Raw genomic sequence first — 17,483 nt, forward strand, 5'->3', positions numbered from 1 at the left:
TGGCTCTGGCTTCTTAATAGCTGCATGACCTCAGGCAAATCGCATCACTTCCCTAAGTCTCTATTAACTCAATAAAAATGATTGATGTTATTGTTACTGCTATTACCATTTGTATTACTAAAACAATTAATGATAGACTGAAGCCAAAATAGCACCAAAAAGTAATATGAACAAGCAGGAAAAAATCTACAGAAGTCTACCACGACCAAAGCTAAGGTGGTAGCTTTGGAGGCAGTATTTCTTGGCAAAGAAATAGGCCAAAGAACAGTTCCTGACAGGCCTAAACCTGAGCTAGTGAGGTCCACTTCCAATGCTAGGAGGCCAGTCTTTCCTCTGAGGGTCATCACTATCAGCCTGTACAACTGGTGACAAGCTGGAATCCCTAACACATGAGAGGCCGGTTTTTAACAATATTCCACCTCGATATCGTAAGAAGCCATACCTTTCTCAGGCCTGCTCCCCAAGGTAAACATTTCACAGCAGGGGGAGGCGGAGCCACTTTTATTCCTTTGTCTTTTCAGACATTGTGACAACATGGTGAGAACAGCACGTCTTTCCACCAGTGTAAATACTTCATGAATGCTTTTGTAAACCTTCCCGTCAGAGTGAATTACTCTCCAGAGCAATTGTCTGCTCCATTGTAGCTGGTGGCCATTTGAGCCCCCAAATAATTCTATAATTGGATTTGCCAGGGAAAATGTAAAACAGAATGAATCTAATTCAGGCATTACCAAGAGTGAATGTGAAGGGCCCAGGCGTGTATTTCTTTCCTGTGTTTGATACAACTAATAACTCAGATCAATCAATTTCCCTGAGGGTGAGGGGGGTAGGTGCAGGAAATGGGCGCGGTGAGCGAGAGGAGGGAGGGAGGAGGGAGGGAGGAGAGAGGGAGAGGGCGAGATGGAGCCATTCGGTTTCCCTTGCAAGCTGCAGCATGCACAGTACTTGGGAAAGATGTCCCTCCCGGCTGGTAGCTATGATGGCTAGAGAAGAATGAGACCTGGACAAGGGTCCAAGGACTCGGGTGCTGCTGCCATGGAGCACTATCTTTCCAGAACTCAATTCTACCATCCCTAAAAATGGTAATGACATTAGAGTCCCTGCCCATTGCAGAGCTTTGCAATGTTATACAGAATAAAACAGTAAAATAAAATTGATAATGATGATAAAGGCAACCATTTACTGAGTGAGGCACTGAGCAAGGCCCTACTCATAACATTGCCTCATTTAATCTCGCAATGACCCTGTTCTATGAAACAATTAAGACTGGGAGAGATGAGTATATTGCTCTAAGTCACAAAGCTAATAAATGGGACAGCAGGGTCCACACTCCGGCCAGTTCAACCAGACAAACTCGGGCTTTTCTGAGTGCGCCAAGCTGCTTTCAAGATACATGCTTTACGGAATGAGGAACTCTCTCTAGAGCAATAAGGAAAGATGTCCAAGATTTACTGCTCCATGACAAATGGACAGAATCATGGATATAGAGTATGTTACCTTTGGGATGAAGAGAAGAGTAAGAATATATGCTGGTATTTGCATTTTAAAAAACACTTTTAAGGATACAGAAGAAAAACAAGAAAAAAGTGGAGAAGAAGGAAGGGAAAACAGGGTTAATGGGTAAAGAATGGAGGTTTTTAATTTTTGAAGCACGTGAATGTCTTACCTATGCTGGCGGGGGGAAGGGGCGTGTAATATTTTTAAGTTCTTCATGGACGATCACTCTATTCGGAGCTAACTGTGTTTATGCAGGAATATGTGTGATCTTTAGACTGGCATGTGAAATTTACCAGATTGCTAAAATGCTGATATTTTTATAATCCATTATAGATGAAAAGACAATATATTGCTTTGTTTTATCTTAAAATTCCTATCTATTTCTCTCCAGCTTCCAAAGTTAAATGAGATGCCAGTCACAATTCAGGATGCCAGAGGCTGGCAGACTTCTCCAAGGTGGAGAAATGAACATTTATCAAGCACCTGCTTTGTACACAGATGCTTACTCAGGCAAATGCGTCACAGTGAAGCACTCACAGACATGTACAGTCCTCTAGGAAGGTCTTTCCTTACCTTGATCAAATTCAGATCCTTGCCGTTCCAACTGTTTCCGTAGCTTCTCATTTGTTTTAATAGATTCTTCTAAACGCTTTCTCAAAGTTCGAATTTCCTGTATGTGTTCCATCAGTAAGTCTACAGGAAGGAAGCCATTTTTAATTTAAAGTCTGAACCCCCAACAAATTGAATAATTTATGGATTATGCAGGGATCCTGAAATTCCAAACAGTATTGGATGTATTAAGATGGTTAGCAACTGGCAATTCTTTCCTAGGCATGGGGAGGGTGAGCTATTTCCCACAGCCCACAGACACACTTCTGTAATGATTCTCTACAGCCCTCCATGAGGAAGATATTTTACATCACATAGAAAAAATTATATTCCATAAAATTTTAATGCTAACTCTAATGTAGCCTTTTATTCTTCTAAATATCAAATATTAATTTAAAATCTTCCTTATGGCGAAACTAACAGATCACTTTCAAGTCTGCTTGAATTGCCTGAGAGTTGATTAAACTACCTTCATAATGAATCCAGATATTTTCGAGACTAATTTTTTGAAAGGAATATGTTATCCATTTATCATTTACTAATTTAAGACTTATATAAAGCAAAACAATGCTAGTGAGAATGGTAATAAGAAAAGTGATCTCAAGAGAACATCTTATTAGCATGAGTATAAATGTGTATGACCTTTTGGGGCTACTTCTATAATTAGCCTTAGAAAAGTTATTTTCCAATGTCTTTTACCAAATAATTCAACTCTTAGCACTCTATTTAAAGAGACCACCAGAGATGCCGACAAGCATTTGCCAGAATGGAGGAAAAGGTTCACCTTAGCACTGGATGTAACCATAAGAACTGAAGTAACTCCAAATGTAACTGTAGTACATTCATGATGATGCAGTATTACATAGCTATTAAAATTATGTTATGAAGACTATATATATCATAAAAAATATATCATACTAAATCTTAGATTCAAGATTGATAACATAATCACAACTTATAGAAAAAAAAATTAAGTTTCTCCCATACACTCACTCAACAATCAACACAGAAGACTTCTGTGACCAAATGTGAGGGTTTTTTCCCCCACAGACTAAGCAAACAGTTCTGCAGCAGACACCGGCCAGGTGTCCTCTAATTCAGTTGGACCTGAAGATAGCATCAGATCCACAGGTTGAGGCTCAGTCCCAAGACTGCCCCCTCCAACAACTTCTGATGCCAATCACAAGCCCCCAATTGTTTCACCCGTGCCTCTGACCAACTGACTAAAAATTCAGTTCCCTCACCCACCTCCTGGGGTTGGATTAATTTGCTAGACCAGCTCAAAAACTCAGGGAAACATTTGCTTATGTTTACTGGTTCATTACGAAGGATACTGCCAGGAAGACTAAATATATACTTCACAATATCACAGAACACTACTTAAAAATTTGTACAGACAAGGAAAGACACAAATATCTGAAAGAAGGAAATATATCTAAATATTAATAGCAGTTGCCTTTAGGTGGCAGATTTTAGATTTTTCAAAAATTCTATATTACATTTTAACATAATACTTAATAATACATAACATTTTAAATTTTCCAAAATGAGCATGTATTTGCTCAGCCTCTGCCACATCTCACTTTAACAAAGAAAGAAGAAAGCACAATTCCAATCCAGGGGTAGGTTTCTAGAGTCAGTGTTTAAAGCATCAACACATTAAGTATCCAAAGGCAAAACTAATGTCTTTAATTTATCAATTAGGGTATACTCAGTATATCTTAGTAATGTTTGTTTTAAAACATTACACTAATGTTATGACCCAGTTTTAATTCCTCCAAAATGACTTTCATTTAAAAGTAGCACAATGTTACAGATCTTTTCCTAATTAAATAGTAATTTTACCATGAATTTGAATGTTTATGAGATGACTTAATTCCCAGACCTTCAGCTATCTCCTGCTAATGCCAGAAGTGTGGCAAGTAATTTGGTGGAATGTCGTAGCTCTCGCTGCAGCACAGCACGGAAGGACTCTTGTCTGCAAAAAGCTACTGGCACCCACGGCACTGCATCTCCACGCTCCTTAAACTCCTGGCACCCACGGCACTGCATCTCCCCACTCCTTAAACTCCTGGCGCCCACGGCACTGCACCTCTGCGCCCCTTAAACTCTAGGTGCCCAGGCATTGCACCTCCGCGCTCCTTAAACTCCAGGCGCCCACAGCATTGCACCTCCGCACTCCTTAAACGTCTGGCACCCGTGGCACTGTACCTCCTTGCTCCTGCCTTGGTGCCCTGCAAATCTTCTTCCAGCAGCTAGTCAGGTCGGAGTCAGTCAGGAACTTTTCTGTTTGACTGCAACCTTCCTTGCTGGTTTATCCAAGTCACACACTCATGACCGTGAGAAGGGGCCATAAATGCTTAGCAGCAATCGAAACATGCCATCTTCCACTGAGTCTTTGGCCAGGAGGCGGAATCATCACTTGGGCTTAAGGAAACATTCCCAGTTGAACTGGACACCACTTATTAATTATGCAGCCAAACTGAAGAGAAGGAAACACTATACTAGCCTTTACAAAATGGGAGAAAAATCTCTCTCTCTTAGAATAATGCCCTTTTGACAAATGCTAATTTTTTAAATACGTAAATCCAATAAGCAACCACAAAAAAAAGTGTGTATCTCTTGCCTAGCAGTTCCAATTTATAGAATCTGTATTAAGAAAAGTCCCCAAATAAGGGAAAAGCTTCATGTTCACAGATATCCCCTGCAACATTGTTTACAATTGTGAAATCTGGAAATGACTTAAATGTTCAGCGACAGGGGAACAGAAGGAAAACTGCAATTCAGCCACTCAATGGACTATTCTAAAGCCACTAAAAATGATGTTATGTAACAACGTGTCGGAAAGCTTATGACAGAACGTTAAGTGAGAAAAATACTAAATTATCTCTCTACCAAATCATAAATATGACAAAAGACAAAAGAAAAACTAGATGCAGAGAGCAAAAGGCTGAAGACACACCAAAAAAGATGATGGTGGGCTTACTGGGATGACTCCAGGGAGCACTGCCCCAGTTCAGGTAACCCACTAAGAGGGCATCATAAGCCCAAGGTCATGGGTCCACAGAGGAGTAAGAAATAGAAGAAATGCCTAAAAGATTCTACATTAGAAACAGAACAAGGTTGGGGTGGTGGACAGGGTGAAGGGTGGAAAAAGAGGGGCAGCCAAGAGGGAGCAGAGGGAACTGCCTAGTGAAAAGAATAGAGATCTCAAGAGTTCCCGTTTAAATAATTTGGGTTGCTGCATTGTAAACACCACTTTCCTTCTGGTTCCTCAATCAAGTCTGCACAAAGTCCTCGTGGGAGTGGTCTCTGGGGATTCTTGGCAAGTCACTGAGTTACACACTGAATGGATACAATACAGAAGAAGTGGCACTAGGGACAGGGAAACAATTCGTGGTGTGACCTAAATTTGGGAAAGGCAGAATGCAGAGCCGGAAATGACCAAGAAAAACCAAGTACTCAGAAACTCACAAAAACTGCAGAGAGATACAGCCAGAAATCCAAAGAAACTAGGGCTAGATGACGCTGCTGGAGGACCCCAGCTGATACCTCAGTTACGCCAACAATGCGGACTTCACACCCTAGGTATGTCTTCTGTCTTCAAACTGGGCTCCTCTGAGTCCTGAGTGTCCTCAAGAAGACTCAGAGGCCACCACGGGACAAAGGCACCACACTTACTTCTTTTACACACTGCATGGGGCCGCTGTGAAAATTTTCACCTGCTAACTCAGTCCATGGTCGGAGGCAGAGCAAAGGTGTTATGGACTGAATGCTTGTGTCTCCAAAATTCCTATGTTGAAGCTCTAAGTCCAATATAATGGTATTAGGAAGTGGGGGCTTTGGGAGATGGTAGGACCATGAGGGTAGAGCCCTCACAGTGAGATCAGTGCCCTCATAAAACAGACCCCAGCTCTCTCGCCTTCCTTCTTGCATGTGAGGATACAACCAGAAAATGGGAATCCGCAACCTGGAAGAAGGACCTCACCATGCTGGCTGTACCCTGATCTTGGACTTCCTAGCCTTTAGAACTGTAAGAAATAAATTTCTGCTGTTTATAAGTCACCCATTCTATGGCGTTCTGTTACAACAATCCAAATAGACTAAGACAAAAGGCCTGACCCAACGGGCCATGGGTCACACTAAAGGAAAACAAAGTAGATTCCTACAATCACAAATGTTGTATTTCTATAAAAATATCAGAACAGGGGGCTAGATACTCTTGGGAAACTCAAAGCAGAAGAGTCTCTGAATTGACCCTGCCTTAGGATGAGTTTGAAAGAAACAATAGGAAATTAACCAAATCTGCACTGACATACAAGTTCAATGACACACAGCCTGCAGGAAATGGCAAGTCACATATTAAGTCGTCATTTAAACAATAAAAATGACTTTTCCCCAATCACCAACACTTTCAACAACCATAGCTTTCTCTAGTGATAAATGATACTCTGAATGACCAGCACTGGCCCTAATAGGATCTCCTTTCATCAGAGAAATATTCAAATGTCACCACACTCTGCTTACTAAGGTAAGATGGCAAATTATTGTTTTAATCAGGCCATGTTTAAAACGCTTAATGAGGCTTAGCTTACCTTGAGAAAAATTGTTCACCATAACTGAAGTCTTCTCTGTCTCATTATCTTGCTTCTGGTCTTGTGAGAAGAAGGACTTTTCAGACGTTTCATAATCAGAGAGCGCATGAGAGGCTGAAGGCTCAGGAGATTCGGGTAGAAGATGTTGGTAGGTTAAGTTGTCTTCCTCAATCCTTAACCATTGAGATTGAAAGATAAATCATGTCCCATGCTAAAATCCCAAGCCAGGACTATGACTTACGAATACTTAAGATTACTTTACTCTTAGTAACTCCCCCATGTTTGCAACTTCAGTCAGACCTTTTATTTCCCTACAGCATTAAGCAATGACACTCTAAAAGCAAGACAGGCTCAGTGTGCTTGAGTTTGGAGCCAACAAGGGGAAGCAGGGGATTGTGCCTGCGCCACAGCCTTGCTTACAAGGGAGGGACCCAAGAGGACTTGGGTCAACGGCAGCTGTTTACCAAATAACCTCTCTATACCATGCATTTGAGATTTTAGTTGGGCCTCACAGAAACCCTTTGCGGTAGGGATTACTATCCTCATTTAGAGTGGGGGAACTGGGGCTCATCATAAACTGGCCCACTGTCTCACGGCTTGGTCAGAGGCACAGTTTAGATTTCAACCAGGCCTGCCTGGCTCCAAGGCCCCAGGAGAATGTGAGAGCCCAGCCCAAAACCGTGAGATGGCCTATGGATTAAAAAACCTCAAAACCCTCATGGTTCCCAAGCAGGTTTCAATGTCGTTATTCTAGCAATCATCTGGTTATTAACCTGTATTTCCCAAGGACCACCTAAGCCATGAGAAAAAAAAAACCAAATGCTGTGAAAAGCCCACATGAATCTCCATTAGAGATAAACTCCTTAATTGATGCTCTTTTTTTCTCCCACATTTTCCTATTACTTCTTGTCAACAGCCACAGTCTCATTATTCATGAGCTCAGACAACAGCAAAGACTCCAAGGCTGCAATGCATTCATTAACAGGTAAACACCTGATGCAACTTTGCCCAGTGTGATGGATGCACAGGCTTGCTGCTGGCTTGCAGAAGTGCAGCATGGGCCAAGGGCACCCACTTAATTGACTTAGAAGTGGCCCGTGTTAAACTACAGTTGAGAGAGGCAGAACAGAAGGAAAAAAACAAATCTGTCAGAAATGAAAAGGAGCGGCACATTGGTTGAGGAGGCTAAAGAGGTTCCATCCCTCACTCCAACTCCTTCTGCAAGCAACCCCAGCAGTCTTCCTAAATGGCAAATGTGATCATGTCTAGTCCCAGCTTACCTTCCTTCGAAGACTCCCTACACTTCCTATAGAATAGCGTTTGGACTTTTAACACATTTGAGGACCAGCCCAACAAGACCCAGCCTGCCTCTCCAGCTTTGACCCTCTATGTGCCAGCTACATGCTCAAAGGGACCGTTGTCTCCTTTGCCTCAGGCTTGGACACTCTCCTGACAGCCCCCAGCCCCTTCGACTCTTACCCTTTAGATCTCAGCTAAGAATGGTCCCACTCTGGGAAGCCTTCCTTGCCTTCTCTAAAGCATGCCAGTGGGATGTGATCTATTATTATAAGAATGGAAGTGGAGGATTGAACTGGGAGGGATCTTTGACAATACTGCAGTGGGAGAAGAGTATTTCTTTTAAATTTGCAAAAGCCCTGATTAAAACGTCCTCCTGTGAGCTGTGATACCTCTCTGCCTACTCGCTCTAATGATGCAAGTGCCCTTCGTGATGCCAATAAAATCTACAAGTCTGCACCCTAGACTGGTATCTATTTCATTCCCAGAAGCCCAAAGGACCACATCTTTAAAGAAGAGGAAAGTACACAGCAACATTAATAGCATTCAGAATCTTTAACAACTAAATAAAGGAGGGCAAGACCTTGGCATTTTCAGTTGGCCATAGACACAAGCTAAGAAATTATACAATTCATTTATTCCATGAATATTTTCTGATCTCTAACTACATGCCAGCAACTTGGAGCTGGAGCAGGTAGAGATATTCAAGACATAGGCTTTGCCCTCAAAAGACAATGTGGAATAACACGAAGAGGACATGCATTGGATGGAGTGTGACAGAAGTTCAAATCCTAGCTCTGCCTCATAATGGCAAATATGCAACTCTGACCCACAGCTTCCTCATCCTAAAATAGTTACTTCAAACTTTATATGGTGAGAACTAGTAAATGTGAAATGCCTACAACAGCAGCTGACACATACCAATACCTAGTGAACACTAGCTAGCTCCTTTCCTCTTCCAAGGAATTCTGGGAATAGAAAGATAAATGTAGAAAGCATTACAATACCATGTGGTAAATGCTGTAAGGTAATTATGTCCAAGTGCTACAGCAAGAATCACTGACGCTGGGATGTGGTGGAGACGGAGGGTATTGGGGAGAACCAGGTTCATTTACATTTGAATGGACTCTGAACAATGATTTTCTAACTTCAAGAGGAAGAAGGCAGAGTGCACAGCTGTGGTGTGGAGAATAATACAAAGCCAAATAGGACTAAAACATGGGGTACATCAGGGGAAGGGAAGCGAGGAGAACGGGCAGGGGAGAAGAGAATTGGGGTCAGAATGAGAAGGGCCTCAAATGCCAGGCTAAGGAGTCTGGAGTTTACCTTGCAGCTATCTGGGAGCCAACAAATGAATATGTCATCTGGTTCAAATCACCTGATAGAGATGACACAAGTAACCTGAAATGAATGAATGAAAGCAACAGGACATATGGCATGAGCTCTTGGTTTTGTATGGCCATTGTCAGTTCCATAGATGTTTATACCTTATTTACAAGAAGCAGGAAACAAACAGAATGGGAAGGAGCCAAAATATTTTAAAAGCTGGCAGGTAAATCAGACCTAGAAAGTCCTAGGAAGTCTTCTTAACAAATGTTACACACTCACCTCTCCATCAGTTCATTCTGGGTGTTCATTTCCACTCCAACTGATTTTCCTGGAAGCAGAAATAACATCAAGAAAGGAGGAGAAAAAAATGTTTTTAAGTGTTCCCTAATAATTTCCTGCTCATACATTTACAGAAGCACTATTCCACTTGTTTAAACACTCTATAACAATCCTGGATATTTAAAGTAGGATTACCAAGAGTACAATTCAGACTATAGACTTCTCCTTTATCACTGCATTGACACTAGTTCTAGGTGACAGCACTGAATCTAAAAAGCAATCACAAGGTATTGCTGGTGCAGGTTTCTTTTTCTTTCTCTCAAACTCTGATACTAACAGAATATATGCTCATTACAGAAAATGGGTAACAGAATCAAAAAAACATCAATATCCTGGCACTCCCACAGCCAAGTTACTGGATTTCTTTCCATTCTTTTTTTCATGCATTTTGGCATGGAAGATACCATATTACAACATAATTTTTTCACTTAGTATATTATTATTATAGCCATTTCTCTTACTAAATTTGCTTCCGAAACATCATTTTTAATGCCTGCACTAATATTCCACTGTAGGCATGCATTACCACAATTTTGCCAGTTCTCTATTTAACACTTAGGTCATTTCCAAATTTTCACTTTTACAAACAAATAAAATAAGCATCTCTGTGCATACAGCTTTATCTGCATTTTAACTATTTCCTTAGGAAGGGTCTCAGAAGTAGGATTAAAACTAGGGAAAGGAGTACATGAGTACAGTTAAAAAACCCACTGTCTACAGCAGGGGAAATGATTTTTAAAAATGACAAAAGAAAACAAAATAAAGCTCAGAATGTAGCTGGGCAAAAGATGCTCTGCTCTCTTCCTGCATGTCATCATTTGCTGTTTGAAAGGAAGCACATGAGCCTAGATTTCAAAGAGACTAACAACTTTATTTTAAAAATACTTCAGAACCCTGGAAATTGCAGGCTGGGATGAGCTCTTTGAAGAAACTGATGCGTGGCTAAAGAAAAAAACAAACTCTTCTATAGTTGTACTTGAAAAATGAGACTATAATTAAACTGCACCCACACATGCAATTTTCAAAACTATTCCTAAAAGGAAAAGTTCTCAAACACCACAGTATAGAGGAAAAGATCACTGAATCCTTGCACATTTGCTTTAAGTCTAGAAGTTTCCACCTACAAACTCACACGGCTGGCTGCTATGGCCATCCAGGTTCCCTATCACCCACCAGGCCAGCCACCTGGGCACCAAGAGTCAGTGCAACATGCTAAGTGGTAGAAAGTCACCTACCACGGCAGGGCACTGTCACCATCAGAAATGAGTCACACAGGCCTGAGTGACCAGGCACCAGGGCCTGAGTATGGCTCCCTAATATCTACTATCTCCTTCAGGCCTCACAGTGATCCTATGAGCACAGTGTTAGTACCTCTGTTTTAAAGCAAAGAAGTGGAAATACAGGAGGTTTAATGTTTCAACTCTCCCTTTGTCTGATCACACTCTCCCTTACTTTACTACATTTTATAGTTAAGCAAGAGAGATGGAGATATCCTTATAGCTACTTCAATCACAAACCTATGCCTCTTGGTTACATCCTGGCCAAAAATGGCATGATATTTTGGCTTCTTGAAAGGTAGACAGAGGTTGACAGGCCTTCATCAGTGGATGCTCTCAAGACTCCACATTTCTGTCCTCTACAATTCTCTTCAAGGGGGAAATCCACACCTGACTGAGTCAGATTTCAAGACTTTTACTGGAAGAACCAGCTTGTAAGACCATCCCTAATGGACAGGGACAACTGTGTGTTAAAAGAACAGCTTAGTCAACATTTTTCATCTCATACCTGCACTGGGCTGCTTACCAACATTCAGCAGATAAGACTGACCCTACAGACCCTGAGAATGGACCATCAGTGCCAGCCCAGCCTTCCAAAAAGCTTAGGACTTACTCAGGTACTAGCCAGGCAAACAAAGTAACATGATATTCTGCTTCACATTCTAACAGTTTGGTTTTTTTTGTTTGTTTGTTTTTTTGAAATGGAGTCTTGCTCTGTTGCCCAGGCTGGAGTACAGTGACACAATCTCAACTTACTGCAACCTGTGCCTCCTGGGTTCAAGCAATTCTCATGCCTCAGCCTCATGAGGAGCTGGGACTACAGGCACACACCACCACGCCCAGCTAATTTTTTTGTATTTTTAGTAGAGACGGGGTTTCAACGTGCTGGCCAGGCTCGTCTTGAATTCCTGGCCTCAACCTCCCAAAGCACTAGGATTACAGGTGTGAGCCACTGCTCCTGGCCACATTCACATTGTTCTTTAGTTGTATATCTTCCTCAAGAACTTCACAGGGTGGGGACCCTTGGTTTGGGGCAGGCTTTAAGCATTCCAGGTCTCCAGATCTTAGACCCATCAAAAACCTCACCTCCATTCCTAACCAAACCCATGACCACACCAGGATGTGCCCTGATGCCACCAGCAGCATGAGTTTCCCCTTCAAATAACAGACCCTCGAGGAGCTTGCAACAACTCAACAACTGTAATCCACCTGTTCCCCTATTATTATAACAGAATTCTTTAAAACCAAGTGACAAATAGTTACTGTAGCATTCACAGGGAGATCACAACAACTAATGCATTGAATTTCTTGGTGGAAACTGCCCTCACACAGGTAACAGGGTACCATCTGTCTGGCTATTCAAAAGCTTAGGCTGCATGTCATGAAGATGCTGCTCCCATCTCTCAGGCAAATCTTGTTGCTATGCCTAACAGCTGTGTAGTGTGAGGCAATAGGAGGACTTCATCTTTTCAAATAAAAAACATCTAGTTATCTCATGCAAGAGAAGACTATTATGCCAGACAAACTTATAACTGGTTGACCCAACTTCAGTTTCCTCTCTGCACTGATCCATTCTGTACAGTGCTTAAGAAGCCTCTTTTGAAACAGTAGTTCCCAGCTCAAAATCCATCAGTCCTACAGAGTTAACTTCAAATCCCACAGCCTGGCATCTCCTACATGACCCAGATGTTTCTTCCTTTCCACCTCTCTAGTAATTGGTAGAAACTAATTCTGTTTTAATATTTACAGTGCTCCACCCAGGTTCTTGTGCCAGACACTGAGGATACAGAGATGAATGAGGAGCCACCCTATCATCAGTGAGTTCACCTGAGTGGAAAAGGTGGACCCAAAAGACAACTGCACTACAGTGCTGTGATAAGGGGCTGCAACGGATGCTGTGGGAAGACACACAGAGGAGACAAACAGAATCTGGCCTGGACCATCAAGGAACATTTAGGGGAGGTGGCAGTGGAGCCTTATCTTTGATGGAGGGAAGAACTGCTTTAGAAAGGTGAGAAGACACTAAGGGGCTCTGGGGAGGGCAGTTCCAGGGATTCTTAGGAGGAAAAACCCTCCATTTTCTCTGAAAGCCTGGATCACTCTGTTAACCATGACATGCGTGCCCCATTATTATTGTTGTCACTGTAAGCCAAAAAGTATCTGAGACAGATCTCAACCAGTTTTGAAGTTTATTTTGCCAAGGTTATGGATCATGACACGTGACACAGCCCCAGGAGGTCCTGAGAACATGTGCCCAAGGTGATTGGGTTACAGCTTGGTTTTATATGTTTTAGGGAGACATAAGATATCAATCAACATATGTGAGGTATACACTGGTCTGGTCTGGAAAGGCAGGACAACTCAAAGTGGGTGGCGGGCTTCCAGGTCATAGGTGGATTCAAACATTTTTCTGATTGGCACTTGGTTGAAAGAGTTATTATCTAAAGACCTGGAATTAATAGAAAGGAGTGTCTGAGTTAAGGTAAGGGGTTATGGAGACCAAGGTTTTTCTTATGTGGATGAAGTCCCAGAGGTGGCCATCCTCAGAGGCAAATGTTTCCTATTCAGATCCTTAAAAGGTGCTGGACTCTCAGCCAATCTCTTCAGGATCAGAAAAAGACCTGGAAAGGGAAGGGGATTCTCTATAGAATGTAAGTGTTCCCTATAAGAGACAGCATTTCAGGGCCATTTCAAAACATGTCAAAGAAATATATTTTGGGGTAAAATACTTTGACTTCTTTCAGAGTCCTGCTATCTGTCATGTGATGCTATAATGGAGTCAGGTTAGAATTTGGTTTCTTATTGCTACAGAGTCTGTTCGGTCAGCCTAATAGATCTCTATTTTAATGTTAATACTGGTCAGCTGTGTGCCAACTCCAAAGGGAGGAGAGTATAATGAGGCATGTCTGACCGCCCCCCACTTTCCCATCACGGTCTGAACTAGTTTTTCAGGTTTTGTTGGGTTCCTTAGCTGAGGGAAGGGTCCACTCAGCCAGCTGTAGGATTTACAATTTTAATTTTGGTTGACGTATCTTCCTGACCTCCCCCTACTTGTCAAGGCATGACACCCTTCAAATCAGGAGTGTCTATTGGGTTTTTTGTTTGCCCAGAAATTTAAAAATGAAAGAAATCAGGGGTGTCCAATCTTTTGGCTTCCCTGGGCCACACTGTGTCTTGGACCACACATAAAATACACTAACAGTAGCCAATGAGCTTAAAAAACAAAAAAATCCATAATGTTTTAAGAAAGTTTACGAATTTGCATTGTGCCACATTCAATGCCGTCCTGGGCTGCATGCAGCCCGTGGGCCACAGGTTGGACAAGCTTAAATAATGTCATTTCATCCTCGCAAACATCTCTATAAGACAGGTACTGCTCTTCCCCATAGAGGAAATCTGGCCCTTCAAAGGATAAATGACCCACAAAGCTGGGATCTGAACTTCAGTCTGTCTGACTCCAAAGGTCTTGTTCTTTCTAACCCAACACCCTTGTGACAGCCTCTATCACAAACTCAGATGTGAACATCAAGTGCAAGCTATAAACAAACCGGGGGTGGGAGGGGGTGGAAAGAATAAATTTTGCTTCCACTTCAGGTGAACAAAGAAAGTTTCCTGGAGGATAGGCAGAATTTCTCTAATTTCTCTAAGTGGAAAGGGAGTAGAAGTCTTACAGAAAAAAATAATGGTTTGAACGGAATCATGGAAGAGGGGAAATGCAAGGCCTGGCGCACAGAAATGTCTGACCAGTGCGTCTCATTTGATAGGAGTGTGAAAAGCACGATATCATGGTGGTTAGGAGGGTAGACTGTGAAAGTGAACTACATGGACTCAAATTCAGACTCTGTCACTTCCTGTCTGACTTAGACCAAGTGAATGAACCTCTCTGTTCCTCACTTGTTAATAAATGAGGATAATAAATAATACTTCCTCTTAGGCTTAGAACAATGCCTGGTATATTGCAAGCACCCAATAAAGATCAGTCTTTCTCACTTCCTCATTGTTTCTCCTTCAACTTCTTCATTAACGTCATCATCATCAGAGGGTGGTGAGCTGGCAAAGGCCCCTGGCAAAGGCCCCCTCCAGACTGTGGAAGGCCTTGAGAAGAAACCAATGTTTCAGGTTCACTTCTGTCAGCAGAGAACTAAGGCAAAGGATTCCAGGAGCTATCTTTGTTCATGTGGTGAGCTCACTGATCAAACTGTCTTCTTTGTACCTTTCCCAGCGTCAAACACAGCTTACTCAAAAATACCTGCAGACAAAATACCACCTGCCTTATTCATACAACTGCTCCTGGGAGGCACCAAGAACAAGGATACAGTGGAAACTCTGGCTGCAACACCAGTTCCTGATCTATTTTGATCCCAGCCCTCTTGGGAATCTAAGTTATAGACCCTCACCCCAGAAAAATGCACATACTCACAAAATCTTGCAGGTTTCCAGATCCCCAGTGGAATCCCTAGTTTAATAGAGCCAAAGGACAGTCCCCTTATAAGCATTAAGAAACCACACTACCATCCTACTTCTTGGAGCCTACCAACCAAACATTATTAAAGAAATAGCAAGGATACGCACAAAGATTCCAATACAGTGTTCTTTATAATAGCCCCAAAACGGCAACAATCTGAATGTTCATCTAATGGGGAATGATTAAATAAATTATGGTACATTTATACAAAAGAATGCCCTGCAGCCACTAAAACTTACAATGTATATTTATTATCTATAACTGAACAAAGGGAGAGGATGCAAACAGTCCCATTTCCATAAAAAATACACATATGAATAAAAAAGGTCTGGGCATATATACTCCAGGGTATTCACGCTTTGTTGTGTGATGCAATTATAGGAGTATTTGCTTATCTTTTATTCCACAGTAAATATGTATTGCTTTGTATTAATTTTTTTAAAGGCCATATTTAAATTTTTAAGAACTCATGCTATGCGAATGCCTCAAATATAAAACTGTTTTATGATAAGCTTGTTTAATAATTCAAGAGCCAGACCCCTTATATGAATCCAAGAAAGAGCTACCTCTGTGTTACATTTTAGTCCCTAAGAAAAGGAGCTGTGGTGAGGTTTCTGGGACTTTTATGCTTTTTGTAGGAGAAAATCAAGTTCTATGTTTGTGTTATCTGCTAAGCCTAAAATGCTTCGTCTGCCTGCAGAACCCACAAAGAATAAGTAGGCTCTCCTTGGGCGTGTCAAGGTAAGTAACTAAAAATAAACCAAAGGGAGTGGCTGGACGAAGGAAGGAGGGCAGCTGGTGCCAGAGGCACCCTCTCTCAACTCTCCACTTCCTAGCGCCTAGAGTGAGAGCCTTCAAGAAGAGGCCGACAGAAAATGACTTGGGCCTGGAAGATATGGCTTTATCATGAGGACCCAGATATTTCTCCACTAATAAAATGAAAACTAGCTTATTTAGAATACCCTTAGCTAGAAGGAAGTAGGTTTTTATAAAGCTGGGAAAAGTCAGGTACTCCTATATACCCTGGTCCTCAAAAGTCCTGGGAACTGGTATTAGCAAAACCAGTCTACAGCAGGTCTAAGCTGCTGGGCCCTTTGCAAAAGCTGGGGGAAAACATTCACTAGGCCCAGATGGCTAAACTATCCCATGTTCTATCCTGGAATTAAATGAACTATGTGGGCCATCACAAACCATCTATTTTGTACATATGAAGACAAGAGGAACAGAGTCAAATCCTGGTTCCACCAAGTCAGCTGTGACTTTGAACAACAAACTCTTATCTGTTAAGTCTAAGTTCCTCACCTGAAAAACAGGCTGTTCTGAGGATTAAGCCCCAACTCACAAAGTACAAATACTAATAAGCACTCAGTACATAAGAACCATGCACCCAGCATTGAGCCAAGCAAGGCTTCACATCCATAATTTAATTCTTACAAAGACTCCACCAATTGGGTATTAGAATGCTAAGTTTACAGGTGAAAAAAGAAACTGAGGCAAGGAACTAAGTACATTTCCCAAGGTACACAGCTTACAAGTGGGAAACCAGAGCTCTAATCTGGCCAGCCCAGCTCCAATGACTGCATTCTTCACTACTAGGCCCATTTATTTAAATATATAAGGTTATATCTCTATGTCTCAGTTCATCATCTATAAAACTGAACTAATACATTGTGCTTCCAAGGTCATTGTGAAGTTTAAATCAAATAACCTATATGATACCAACTATAATACAAGTAGCTCTAGTAGGAAAAGTTTTTTGTCCAGAGACCTGATTTAAAATCCCAGCTCTGCCATTCACTCCACAAATGGTCACAGATGAGTTGCTTACTCTCACTGGGCCACACTCTCCACAGCTGTAACACTGGATTCACTGACTCACTCATTTATTTATTCATTCTCTCAAAATATGTGTTGCGTGTCCACCATACACCAAACGTTATCTATATCCTAGCACTACAGCAACAAACACAACAGACAAGATCCATGCACCCTTGTAGGGCCTAGATTCTACAGGGAAGGCAGAATAATAAACACATAACATGCAAGATGGTTAAGATGGTTATGGGTAGTAAACAC

General features: G+C 41.8%; 1 protein-coding gene across 4 annotated transcripts in view; it reads right to left on the minus strand.

Annotated features, from left to right (window-relative positions):
* The window catches only part of CDK5RAP2 (CDK5 regulatory subunit associated protein 2), a 183,965-nt gene that overhangs the window by 23,768 nt on the left and 142,714 nt on the right, over window positions 1–17,483 (minus strand). For all 4 annotated transcript variants that reach the window (XM_054502815.2, XM_054502812.2, XM_054502816.2 and 1 more), the window contains 3 exons: window positions 9,606–9,654; window positions 6,702–6,874; window positions 2,071–2,190 (listed from right to left, as the gene is read on the minus strand). In XM_054502815.2, the coding sequence (XP_054358790.1) occupies window positions 2,071–2,190; window positions 6,702–6,874; window positions 9,606–9,654 (342 nt within the window). The remainder of the gene's footprint in view (window positions 1–2,070; window positions 2,191–6,701; window positions 6,875–9,605; window positions 9,655–17,483) is intronic.

The sequence above is a fragment of the Pongo pygmaeus genome, chromosome 13 (assembly GCF_028885625.2).
Source record: "Pongo pygmaeus isolate AG05252 chromosome 13, NHGRI_mPonPyg2-v2.0_pri, whole genome shotgun sequence".
Taxonomy (NCBI): Eukaryota; Metazoa; Chordata; class Mammalia; order Primates; family Hominidae; genus Pongo; species Pongo pygmaeus.